Source organism: Chiloscyllium punctatum, chromosome 30 (genome assembly GCF_047496795.1).
Source record: "Chiloscyllium punctatum isolate Juve2018m chromosome 30, sChiPun1.3, whole genome shotgun sequence".
In the NCBI taxonomy this organism is placed as follows: domain Eukaryota; kingdom Metazoa; phylum Chordata; class Chondrichthyes; order Orectolobiformes; family Hemiscylliidae; genus Chiloscyllium; species Chiloscyllium punctatum.
This window is the reverse complement of record NC_092768.1, coordinates 48,186,646-48,200,344: the sequence shown is the minus strand read 5'-3', so window position 1 is coordinate 48,200,344 and position 13,699 is coordinate 48,186,646. Positions and strand designations below refer to the sequence as shown.

The 13,699-nt window shown below is 43.3% G+C and overlaps 1 protein-coding gene and 1 long non-coding RNA gene across 2 annotated transcripts in view; one reads left to right on the top strand and one right to left on the bottom strand.

The window, feature by feature from the left end:
- LOC140455648 (uncharacterized) overlaps positions 1–2,862 on the top strand; it is a 38,227-nt gene extending 35,365 nt beyond the window's left edge. The window contains exon 2 of the mRNA XM_072550624.1: positions 411–2,862. Coding sequence (XP_072406725.1) covers positions 411–1,085 — 675 coding nt within the window. The 3' untranslated portion in view covers positions 1,086–2,862. The remainder of the gene's footprint in view (positions 1–410) is intronic.
- Positions 2,863–4,831: 1,969 nt separating this feature from the next.
- On the bottom strand, positions 4,832–11,834 carry LOC140455685 (uncharacterized). The gene is made up of 2 exons (XR_011952950.1): positions 11,569–11,834; positions 4,832–6,777 (listed from the first exon to the last, which is right to left on the bottom strand). It is a non-coding gene; the product is annotated as an uncharacterized lncRNA (long non-coding RNA).
- Between the last annotated feature and the right edge of the window lie 1,865 nt (positions 11,835–13,699).

The following is a 13,699-nucleotide window of genomic DNA, read 5'->3' as shown; positions in this document are numbered from 1 at the left end:
AGGAACAACCACACAACTGTGGGAAGACCTCCAGCCCTTTCACAGCATTGCTCAACACAGAAGGTTGGGCAGTGAAACTAACATCTAGAAATCGGTCATATCAAGGGAGTTTTGACACATCATCAGATGTTAAACTGGTCAGTGGTGTGATGCCTACCATCAGAACCAATGTTTCTGAAGATTTGTCTGTGGGTGACCAGTCAGAGTGAGGCTGGGAAAGTGTAACTGAGTTCCAACTGTGGTGACAGCTTCAATCATTCATCGAGCCTCATGAACCGCTGACTCATTCTGCAAGTGAGCACCTTCTCACTTGGGTAGTTTGAAGAGATTTCCGCCCTCGCAAGATTGCCTAACATGAAATTTGCATCTGCCATAACCACTGTTAGCTTAACAGCAGCTATATGGAAGAGAAACCATTCAAATGTGAAGCTTGTGATAAAGCTTTCATAACATCAACCAGGCTCCTGCGACACCAGATGATTCACACAGGAGAGAAACCCTTCAGATGTGAGGTTTGTGGGAAGACTTTCACTGAGTCTTGCAATCTCCTGACACACCAAAGGATTCACACAGGAGAGAAACCATTTGTTTGTGAGGTGTGCAAAAAGGTATTCTCTCATTCATCACACCTCCGTGTACATCATCGCATTCACACAGGGGAGAAACCATTTATTTGTGAGGTGTGCAAAATATCATTTTCGAGCTCATCACATCTCCGAGCACACCAACGTATTCACACAGGGGAAAAACCATTCCTATGTGAGGTGTGTGACAAATCATTCTCACAGTCATCAGCACTTCGTGCACACCAACGCATTCACACAGGGGAGAAACCATTTGCATGTGAGGTGTGTGACAAATCGTTTTCAACATCTTCTCAGCTTCGTGCACACCAACATATTCATGCAGGGGTGAAACCATTCATATGCGATGTGTGCAGTAAATCATTTTCAGTGTCATGGCTCCTCTGCAGACACCAACGTATTCACACTGGGGAGAAACCATTCAAGTGTGACCTGTGTGACAAATCATTCTCAGAGTCATGGAAGCTCCTGCTCCATCAGAGAATTCACACTGGGGTGTAAACTTTCACACGTGTAATTTTTTTGTGAATGTTCTATAATATCTTACTTCTCCTGAGACACATGAGGGATAACTTCTTCAGGAATGTGACAAGATTTTTACCCACTCCTTTAAATTCCTGAAACACCAGAAGATTTACACAGGGGATAAACCACTCAAGCATCTGGTATGTGACAAGACTTTCAGACAGTCAGCATATCTCATGCTCCATCAATGCGTTCACACAGTGTGATCTATACCACAGCCATCACATATTTGCTTGACCTCCTGGCACATGAATGAACTCACTGATGCTGGTTCTTGCAAATCTGTCTTGGTGTGTGAACCTGTACACATTGTGTAGGATGTTCAGTGGGACTGGGATACAGAACAAGAAGCAGCTTTCACTCCCATCAAACAACTAGTGATGACATCACCAGTGCTGAGGGATTATGATGTAACAATGGAGTCACCCTGCAGTGTGATGTCAGTGAAACAGAATTTGGAGTAATCCCCATGCAGTGAGGACAACCCGTTGTGTTTGTACCCAGAATGTTTACATAAAGTGAACAGCACTACAAGATTGAGATAGACAGGATATTGTTTTTGCTTGTCAGCACTTTAGCCAGTACAATTCAGAAGAGAGAAGGTGATGCTCATTTCTGAACACAGGCCACTTCACAGCATCTTCTTCAAAACACTTCTATCTATTCCAAAGCATTTGCAAAGGATGCTACTTTTTTTCCTGGAGATATCACTTAAAAGTGAAGTACAAGCAAGGGAAGCAGACGTACATCATTGTCATGCTGCAGAGAGCTGCACTCTCTCTAAGAAGACTGATGTGGGGACAGAGTGAGAGATCTTTCAGACCCAACAAGAAGCCACAGCACAACATGCTCTGGAAGTCATCAATCCAGCAGAGACTTTCTTTGCAAATATTGGAATATCGAGAAAATGTTCTACAATTCTGCAATTGGATCTCATGTTGGACATTATATTGTAAGATTTACAGACAATGTTGGTCGATAATCGTGAGGGTGTGAAGGATTACATTGATAACCAATTCTCAGTTCAGCTCACAGTGTTGACCCACCCTGTGTATAGTTTAATACAAAGATCTGTATTCTTTGGAAACACAGAAAAAATGCTTACATGCTGCATTTATTTCAGCTCAACAAAATAGGATTCAGCCATTGCTGGTTCATTTGTCAGGGCAATGCCTTGACCAATCAATAAACCTGCTGGTTTAAAATTTAAATAAAGACTGACAGTTAACTGCCAAAAATTATTACCTGGTGCATTCTTCAATGTCTGTGCCACATCCAAGCTGAAACCACCTGCCAACCAATCAACACTGTCCTTTCCTGCAGTACAAGTGTTGACTTTCCCCTTAAATTAGTATTTTTGCAAATTGGAAAACAAAAAGCTTTGATAAAGTATCTTTTTCTCAGCAAAACAGTTCTCATTTGTGTATGAGCATTTCGATGACTATATCTAAGGAATAACTTGTAAGTAGCCATATGTTTAATTTTATTCCTTGTTATGAAAAATGGGATGTTTAAACAAAGTCTTTTTTATATGTGGCTTACTTTATTACTGTGGTCTCTGATGCCATCAAATGTAAATAAGGGACTGAGTGCAGTCACCATTTTACACACTGAATGAAACACAACATAAAATCAGAAGTGCAAGTCCCAGGGCATCACAGCAGTGATATCATTCAGAGGACAGAGGGACACATGAGCGAGGGGGGGACATATGTGAGAGAGAGCGAGAGAGGAAATGGGGAAGGAGGCATGAGAGAGGGGGGGGGGGGGAGACACTTGAAGTGGGGGTACTCAGGGGAGAGAGGAACATGGGGGTGAGAGACAGAGAGAAGGCCATAGTGGAGATAGCAGGAGACAAAAGGACAGATAGGAGGATCACAGACAGAGTGGACACAGGAGCAATAGGAGAAACGAGAGAGAGGGGCTGAGGAGAAAGAAAGGATGGGACATAGGTGAGAGAGAGAGGTACAGGAGTAAGAGGGGGGGGGGGGGACAGGAGACAGAATAAAATACAGTAGCGAATGAAAAGGGGTGTATTGGAGAGGGAAGCCTGAAGAAGGTCACAGAGGGAAAGGGTCACAACAGAGATAGGGATACTGGAGTAAGAGGCACACAGAAAAGTACATTGGGATTAATTAGCTCAACTCTTGCCTTCTTTCTCTTGGAATAACCATTTCTATTGTTGATTTCCTCTTGATCCACTTAATGAGTAGGTTGTACAGGCAGTCCTCTGGCTCTGACAACTTTAATCCATGTTCATGGAATAATTCATCTGGAGTTGGACTGGAACCCATAATCTTGTTCTCTGAGTCAGAGGACTGTGGGCTCAAGTCCCACTCCAGGACTTCAGCACAGATAATGTGGTTCACACCCTTGTGCAGTACTGAGTTGTCAAAAACATAACAGAGGAAGGGTGGGGTGAGGCAATTGAGGGATTTAAAAATAAAATGCTCACTTACACCAACACTGACTTTCCTGGGAAGAGTGCATTATTCCTTGAGTTTTAATCCTTACATACTATTAAAACTGTGTTTAAATAATAGAACTTTGCTGAGTATTAGCAAAAGCAGATAGAAAGCAGAATGATTCAACAGCAGTACTGATTGAAGACGATCCCTTAAGATGTCCATTTGAGCTGATACTAGAGACTTTACCACCTTTCAGAGCTTCAGGAACCCAGACAGAAAGACAACACTGACACCTGTATCTCTAAATACTTAACACTAAGTTAAATCAAACTTTAGGGGAGAAGAGGTAGCAGTTTCTATGGCTTTTTGACACTTTTACTTTTGAAATAGTATCGCATCGTGATGAAGGTTGATCATGTTGCTATTTGGAAACTTAGACTCTAAACAGAAACTGCAAAGTATAGATTTAAATTTGCTTTGTAATTCTACAGAACATATTTTTGCAAGTAGGGGATATTGTATTTGTATCAGTTTTGAGTTCTTGAATGATACTGGGGTGTCTAGAAAACAGTTTGTTTACATACATGTTAATAAAGCAGTCATGATTCTGGTGTCACTATGATAGCACTATCCTGAGGTAGGTGAGCACTATCCTGTGCAGGTGTATTCAGAGAGAAATGGTCTCTTATATCATAATTGTTATTAATATGTCTCCAAAACAGTCAGGGATGGAATAGAAGTCCTGAGTTCCTTGGAAGAAAATTTCTGAAGCAGCAAACTGCAGAAGGAATGAGTTTTAAGGAACCTGCATTTATAAATTAGCAGTGTTAGTAGTTTGACAAAGAGTCTCAGAAAGAGACATTAACTAAAGAAAATAACATAGGATGAATACAGAAATTTGCCAAAAGGGAATCAATTACTGCTGTGCAAACTCATCATAAGCTTTAAAGTGGAGAGTGGGTGACCCTTCGCGGAGTTTTGCGTTTAATGTTGTTATCGTGGGTAAAAGATGAAATCTTTATTTCTGATATTCGTGAAGTGTCTCTTTCAAATAGTTCAAGTAAGTTCATATTTATTTTTTGTTATGTAATAAATTATGGGTTTTTTTACAGTACACAAGCAGCCTCCCATCAATGACAGTCCCAACAGAAAATAAACAGTTAAAATAAAATTGATGGTCTATTTAAGTCTATGCTTTGACTCCAGCATCTCTTTTATCCATTATCATGGCATGTGGGTGACTCTGACGAGCCCTGTATTTATTTGCCAGCATTAATTGCCTAGAAAAGTTGTTCAAGAATTTTGATCCAGTAGTAAAGGACTACATTTTTGTTTTATTTTTTAGGACTACAAACTGAAATTAAAGTTAGACTCTATACAGTTGAAATAATTGGGGGGGTTGTTGTTTGTGTAACTAGAAGAAACAAAGTGGGTTTTTGTGTCCATTGTACCTGTGCTACACAACATTGCTTTTGAAACAGAGGAGGGTGATGCTTTGAGACCGACTGACACGGTGAGTCTTTGAGTAAAGGAAATTATTCTTTTGATGATGGTCCTTTGGTTGGTTGAGCTGCAAGTTGTGACAAAGTTGTAACTACAAACACATCCAGAGACCTCCAGAGTCTGTGAACTGAAAACATGCGTCTCCCCACCCATGCAGGGAAGAAAAAGACAAAAAAAAATCCAAAAATAAGTTTAAAACACAATTCCTACAAAAGTCGGATGTGGGACTTTAGGGAGACTTTACAGTTTGCTGAGGATTATATCTGCAATAAATGCCATTGGTTGCAAATCCTATCTGATTAAATGGATCGGTTGGAGAGACAGTTAGAGACAATGAGGAATTTACAAGAGCAAGGGGATGTGACGGATGGCAGCTATAGGAAGGGGGAAAAGTCGCAGACACAGTCACATAGATGGGTTAATGCCAGGAAAGGTAAGAGAGGCAGGCAGTTAGTGCAAGAGTCTTCTGTGGCTATCCCCATTTCAAACAAGTATGCTGTTTTGGAAAACGTAGGGGGTAATGGATTCTCCAGAGAACGTAGCACGAACAGCCGAGTTTCTGATATTGAGACTGGCTGTAATGCAATGAGGGGTACATTGGGTTCCAAGAGATCAACTGTGTTAGGGGACTCTCTAGTCCAAGGTACAGACAGACGTTTCTGTGGCCAGCAGTGAGAAGTCAGAATGGTGTGTGCAAGGTTTGTAGCTCAGGTTGAGGTTTAGGGTGTAGGTTTGCTCACTGAGCTGTAGGTTTGATATCCAGACGTTTCATTACCTGGCTAGGTAACATCATCAGTGGCGACCTTCAAGTGAAGCGAAGCTGTTGTCTCCTGCTTTCTATTTATATCTTTCTCCTGGTTGGGGTTCCTGGGGTTTTGTGGTGATGTCATTTCCTGTTTGTTTTCTGAGGGATTGATAGATGGCATCTCGATCTATGTGTTTGTTTATGGCGTTGTGGTTGGAGTGCCAGGCCTCTAGGAATTCTCTGGTATATCTTTGCTTAGCCTGTCCCATTATAGTTGTGTTATCCCAGTCGAAATGATGGTTTTTTTCATCCGTGTGTAGGGCTATGAGGGAGAGAGGGTCGTGTCTTTTTGTGGCTAGCTGGTGTTCATATATCCTGGTGGCTAACTTTCTTCCTGTTTGTCCTACGTAGTGTTTGTGGCAGTCCTTGCATGGAATTTTGTAGATGATGTTGGTTTTGTCCATGGGTGGTACTGAGAATTTTTAAGTTTGTTAGTTTTTGTTTGAGAGTGTTGGTGGGTTTGTGTGCTACTAGGATTCCGAGAGGTCATGGAATTTTGGCTGTCATTTCTGAAATTTCTTTGATGTATGGTAAGGTGGTTCGGGTTTCTGGCTGTGTTTGGTCTGTTTGTCATAGTTTGTTCTTGAGGAATCTGCGCACTGTATTTTTTGAGTATCCATTCTTCTTGAATACGTTGTATAGGTGGTTCTCCTCTGTTTTCCGAAGTTCGTCTGTGCTGCAGTGTATGATGGTTCGTTGGAATAGTGTTCTGATTCAGCTTTGTTTGTGTGTGTTGGGATGGTTGCTGGTGTAGTTAAGTATTTGGTCAGTGTTTGTCGGTTTTCTGTATACGCAGGTTTGTAGTTCTCCGTTGTCCTTTCTTTCAACTGTGACGTCCAGGAATGCGAGTTTGTTGTCGGTTTCTTCCTCCTTGCTGAACTTTATGCCTGTGATGGTGTTGTTGGTTCTGTTAAATGTCTCTTCTATCTTGGGTCCGCTACGTAGATAACACCTTTGTCATCACAAAATGAAACAAGATAGAAGAGACATTTAACATCATCAACAACACCCTCACAGGCATAAAGTTCACCAAGGAGGAATGGCGTTGTGGTTAGAGTGCCAGGCCTCTAGGAATTCTCTTGGCATATCTTTCCTTAGCCTCTCCCAGGATAGATGTGTTGTCTCAGTCACAACAAACTCGCATTCCTGGACGTCACAATCGAAAGAAAGGACAAGGAAGAATTACAAACCTGCGTTTATAGAAAACCGACAAACTCTGACCAAATACTTAACTACACCAGCAACCATCCCAACACACACAAACAAAGCTGAATCAGAACACTATTCCAACGAACCATCATACACTGCAGCACAGACAAACTTCAGGAAACAGAGGAGAACCACCTGTACAACGTATTCAAGAAGAACAGATACTCAAAAAATACAGTGCGCAGATTCCTCAAGAACAAACTATGACAAACAGACCAAACACAGCCAGAAACCCGAACCACCTTACCATACATCAAAGAGGTTTCAGAAATGTCAGCCAGACTACTAAGACCCCTCGGAATCCTAGTAGCACACAAACCCACCAACACTCTCAAACAAAAAGCTAAGAAACTTAAAAGACCCAGTACAACCCATGGACAAAACCAACGTCATCTACAAAATTCCATGCAAGGACTGCCACAAACACTACGTAGGACAAACAGGAAGAAAGTTAGCCACCAGGATACATGAACACCAGCTAGCTACAAAAAGACACGACCCTCTCTCCCTCGTAGCCCTACACACGGATGAAAAAAACCACCATTTCGACTGAGACAACACATCTATCCTGGGAGAGGCTAAGCAAAGACATGCCAGAGAATTCCTAGAGGCCTGGCACTCCAACCACAATGCCATAAACAAACACATAGATCTAGATGCCATCTATCAACCCCTCAGAAAACAAACAGGAAATGACATCACCACAAAACCCCAGGAACCCCATCCAGGAGAAAGATATAAATAGAAAGCAGGAGACAACTGCTTCGCTTCACTTGGAGGTCGCCACTGATGATGTTACCTAGCCAGGTAATGAAACGTCTGGATATCAAACCGACAGCTCAGCGAGCAAACCTACACCCTCAGAATGGTGTGTTGCTTCCCTGGTGCCAAGATCAAGGATGTCTCAGAGAGGGTGCAGAATATTCTCAAGGTGGAAAGAGGGCCAGCAGGAGGTCATTGTACACATTGGAACCAAAGACATAGGAAGGGAAAAGGTTGAGATTGTGTACATAGATTACAGCGAGTGAAGCAGGAATTTCAAAAGGAGGTCCTTGAGAATAGTAATACCTGGATTACTCCCAGTGCTATGAGCTAGTGAGGGCAAGAATAGGAGGATAGAGCAGATGAATGTATGGCTGAGGAGCTGGTGTATGGGAAAATGACTCACGTTTATGGATCATTGGAATCTCTTTTGGGGGTAGAAGTGAACTGTATAAGAAGGTTGGATTGCACCTAAATTGGAAGGGGACTAATATACTGGCAGAGAGATTTGCTAGACCTGCTCGTTAGGATTTAAACTAGTAAGTTGTGGGGGACACAGGAAGAAAGTGAGGAAAGAGATAAATCTGAGACAGGTACAGTTAAAAACAGAAGCGAGTCAACAGTCAGGGCAGATAGGGACAAAGCAGAGAACAAAGTAGGACTGATAAATTAAACTGCATTTACTTCAATGCAAGGGGCCTAACAGGGAAGGCAGATGAAATCAGGGCATGTTCAGGAACATGGGACTGGGATATCATAGTAATTACAGAAATATGGCTCAGGGATGGACAGGACTGGCAGCTTAATGTTCCAGGATACAAATGCTACAGGAAGGACAGAAACGGAGGCAAGAGAGGAGGGGGAGTGCCGTTTTTGATAAAGGATAGCATTACAATTGGACTGAGAGTGAATATTCCTGGAAATACATCCAGGGAAGTTATTTAGGTGCAACTGAGAAATAAGAAAAGGGATGATCACCTTATTGGGATTGTATTATGGACTCCCTAATAGTCAGCGGGAAATTGAGAAACAAATTTGTAAGGAGATCTCAGTTATCTGTAAGAATAACAGGGTGGTTGCGGTCAGGGATTTTAACTTTCCAAAGACTGACTGAGCCTGCCATAGTGTTATGGGTTTAGATAGAGAGGAATTTAAGTGTGTACAAGAACATTTTCTGATTCAATATGTGGATGTCCCTACTAGAAAAGGTGCAAAACTTGACATACTCTTGGAAAATAAGGCAGGGCAGGTGACTGACGTGTCAGTGGGGGAGCACTTTGGGGCCAGCAACCATAATTCTATTAGTTTTAAAATAGTGAGGGAAAGGGATAGACCAGATCTAAAAGTTGAAGTTCTAAATTGGAGAAAGGCTAATTTTGATGGTATTGGGCAAGAACTTTCAAAAGCTGATTGGGCACAGATGTTTGCAAGTGAATAGACGGCTGGAAAATGGGAAGCCTTCAGAAATGAGATAGCAAGAATCCAGAGAAAGTATATTCCTGTTAGGGTGAAAGGCAAGGCTGGTAGGTATAGGGAATGCTGGATGACTAAAGAAATTGAGGGTTTGGTTAAGAGAAAGAAGGAAGCATTGGTCAGGTATAGACAGGATAGATCGAGTGAATCCTTAGAAAAGTATAAAGGCAGTAGGGGTATACTTAAGAGGGAAATCAGGAGGGCAAAAAGGGGACATGAGGTAGTTTTGGCAAATAGAGTTGAGGAGAATCCGAAGAGTTTTTACAAATACATTTAAGGACAAAAGGGACAAAAGATACATTTAAACTAGCGAGAGATTCAAAGATCAGAGGAGCTGCAGAAAATGGGGGAGATACTAAATGAGTATTTTGCATCAGCATTTACAGTGGAAAATGACATGGAAGATACAGATCTAGGGAACTAGATGGTGACATCTTGAAAAATGTCCATATTACAGAGGAGGAAATGCTGAATGTCTTAAAAGGCATAAAGGTGGATAAATCCCCAGGACCTGATCAGGTGTAGCCTAGAACTCTGTGGGAGGCTAGGGAAGTTATTGCTGGGCCTCTAACTGAAATGTTTGTAGCATTGATAGTCACAGGTGAGGTGCCGGAAGACTGGAGGTTGGCTAACTGGTGCCACTGTTTAAGAAGGGCGGTAAGGACAAGACAGGGAATGATTGACCAGTGAGCCTGATATGGTGGGCAAGCTATTGGAGGGAATCCTGAGGGACAGGATGTACATGTATTTGGAAAGGCAAGGACTGACTAGGAATAGTCAACATGGCTTTATGCGTGGGAAATCATGTCTCACAAACTTGAATGAGTTCTTTGAAGAAGTAACAAAGAGGATTGATGAGAGCAGAGTGGTAGATGTGATCTATATCGACTTCAGTAAGACTTTTGACAAGGTACCCCATGGGAGACTGGTTAGCAAGGTTAGATCTCATGGAATACAGGGAGAACTAGCCATTTGGATACAGAACTGGCTGAGAGGTAGAAGAGAGAGGAGGTTTATTTTTCAGACTGGAAACCTGTGACCAGTGGGGTGCCACAAGGATCGGTGCTGGGTCCACTTCTTTTCTTCATTTATATAAATGATTTGGATGTGAGCGTAAGAGGTACAGTTAGTAAGTTTACAGATGACACCAAAATTGGAGGTGAAGTGGGGAGCGAAGAAGGTTACCTCAGATTACAACGGGATCTTGATCAGATGGGCCAATGGGCTGAGAAGTGGCAGATAGAGTTTAATTCAGATAAATGCAACATGCTGCATTTTGGAAAAGCAAATTTTAGCAGGATTTATACACTTAATGGTAAGATCCTAGGGATTGTTGCTGAACAAAGAGTCCTTGGAGTGCAGGTTCATAGCTCCTTGAAAGTGGAGTCGCAGGTAGATAGGATAGTGAAGGCGGCATTTGGTATGTTTTCCTTTATTGGTCAGAGTATTGAGTACAAGAGTTGGGAGGTCATCTTGTGGCTATACAGGACATTAGTTAGGTCTCTGCTGGAATATTGCATGCAATTCTGGTCTCCTTCCTATTGGAAAGATGTTGTGAAACTTGAAAGGGTTCAGAAAAGATTTACAGTGATGTTGCCACGTTTGGAGGATTTGAGCTATGGGGAGAGGCTGAACAGCCTGGGGCTGTTTTCCCTGGAGTGTCAAAGACTGAGGGGTGACCTTATAGAGGTTTGCAAAATCATGAGGGGCATGATTTGGAGATGCCAGTGTTGGACTGGGGTGTACAAAGGTCAAAATCACAACACCAGGTTACAGTCCAACAGGTTTAAGTGGAAGCACTAACTTTCAGAGCACTGCTCCTTCATCAGGTGGTACTGGTGAGGGGCATGGATAGGATAAATAGATAAAGTCTTTTCCCTGGGATGGGGGTGTCCAGAACTAGAGGGCATAGGTTTAGGGTGAGAGGGGAAACATATAAAAGGCACCCAGGGGACAACATTTTCACGCAGAGGGTGGTGCATGTATGGAATGAGCTACCAGAGGAAGTGGTGGAGGCTGGTACAATTGCAACATTTAACAGGCATCTGGATGGGTATATGAATAGGAAGAGTTTGGAAGGATATGGGCCGTGTGCTGGCAGGTGAGAATTGATTGGGTTGGCATGGACGGGTTGGACCGAAGAGTCTGTTTCCATGCTGTACATCTCTGTGACCTCTGCCTACCAGATTACCTGTTGAAGTGAAGAATAAATTTGATTTCTGGCTCCTACGTGTTCTTTCTCCAGATTTCTGGTCCGCTGGTTGCTTCCCCCACTCCAAATCTCCCCGTGCACACTCACCCTTTCTGGCTTTAGTATGTCTCTCTTTCCCCAGGCTGCAGGTCTCTCTCCTCCAGCTCCGCTGACATATATCAACAGCCCGATTGTTACATATCCTTGGATGACTTTATACTGACGGCGAATACATTAAAGACTTTGGCTTTGTTCAAACTATCTACAGGTTCGAAAAAGCAGGTATGATCAGCCGAGGCAGGGCAGGCAATCTCCTCAAACATGACTGAACTACAGCCCCAAGCCCAGAAAGCTCCCCCTTCACTGAGGTTGTTTAAAACCCCCACAGGGACTCAGCTCAACTCATCCAAACTGCTAACAACCCCGCTCTGAACTACATTACCCATGGTATACATGGGACCCACGTGTAGAATTAGGGGCGAGACGATCCGCGGTGTCTGACGGGAGTTGTAGTTCTGACCCGCGCGACGGCAGTTGGGCGCCCAGCTTTTGGGAGTTCGAATCTGAGCGCGCGCGGTGCTGCAATTGGAGGTGCGCCCCTGTAAACGGCGGCCCCTGGCGGCGGAAGCCAGTATCGCAGCCTCCTCCCCCCCGAACATTCCTTCGGCCCAAAACCCCTCTTTCCTCCTCCTTCCCTGCTCACTATAGTCTCTCTTCATCCTCACCATTTTCCTTCCCAGAGTATCAGGAACAAAGAAAGAAAATTGCCGAGGAAATTCAGCACGTCTGACAGCCTCTGTGGCGAGATAGCAGAGTTAACGTTTTGGGTCCAGTGACCTTTCTTCAAAACTGATTACAGTTAGATAAAAGTCCGCGCTTAAACTGGGATTGGGGTAGAGGGAAGGAGTAAACGATAGATGGGATGGAGCCCAGAGACGGAGCAACAGGAGGACAGAAAAAGAAATAGTTAAAGTTCAGCTGCTAATGGGGACCACCAGTGGCTGACAACGCATTGTTTGCCGTAACAGCTCCGAAGCACAAGGGGGATATAATGAGGTGGGGAAGAAGAAGGTTAAAAATCACACAACACCAGGTTATAGTCCAACAGGTTTAATTGGAAGCACACTAGCTTTCGGAGCAACGCTCCTTCATTAGGTGGTAGTGGAGGGCTCAATCCTAACACACAGAATTTATAGCACAAATTTACAGTGTGATGTAACTGAAATTAGACATTGAAAAATTGATTGTCTGTTAAGCCTTTCATCTGTTATCTATCTTATACGTTACAGGCAAGGATGCCTGGAGGCATGGTACATTGGGGAAACAGAGCAAAGGCTACGACAACGGATGAATGGGCACCGCACAACAATCAACAGACAGGAGGGTTCCCTCCCAGTTGGGGAACACTTCTGTGATCCAGGACATTCAGCCTCAGACCTTCGGGTGACCATCCTCCAAGGTGGACTTCGGGACAGGCAGCAAAGTGGCCGAGCAGAGGCTGATAGCTAAGTTCAGTACCCATAGGGAGGGCCTCAACCAGGACTTTGGGTTCATGTCACATTATAGATGACCACCATTACACTATACACACACGCAGATACTCCTCTGCACACACACCCTCGCATACACACAGGCACTCCTATACACACAGACACCCACATTCACCCTTACAGACACACAATTACACATGCATCCTCTCACAGACTTAAGACACTCTGAACTCACTACACACACACATACACTTTCTCACACTCACAACCCCCACCCCAGACAGACACACACATACACACAAAAACTCACATGCACACATATATTTTGAGGGGTGAATTTGTACTTTCAGGGTTCCATTGTACTTTGCTCAAAAACTGCATGCATTCATGTAGAACTCTGAGCTCAAAAACTGCATGAATGTATGTAAAACTCCATTATCTCACTTTTTAGATTAGAATCAATCTAAACATCATGGCATAGATAGAGAACACAGGGGGCCAACACCTTCAACATATTGTCTAGCTACCACCATTCTTCCGCCTCGGAACACTTCAACAATTTCCTCATTTCCCCTTCCCCCACCTCACCCTAGTTCCAAACTTCCAGCTCAGCACTATCTCCATGACTTGTCCTAGCTGCCTATCTCCTTTTCCACCTATCCACTCCATCCTCTCCTCCCTGACCTATCATCTTCATCCTCTACCCCACTCACCTATTGTACTCTGCTACTTTCTCCCCACCCTCACCC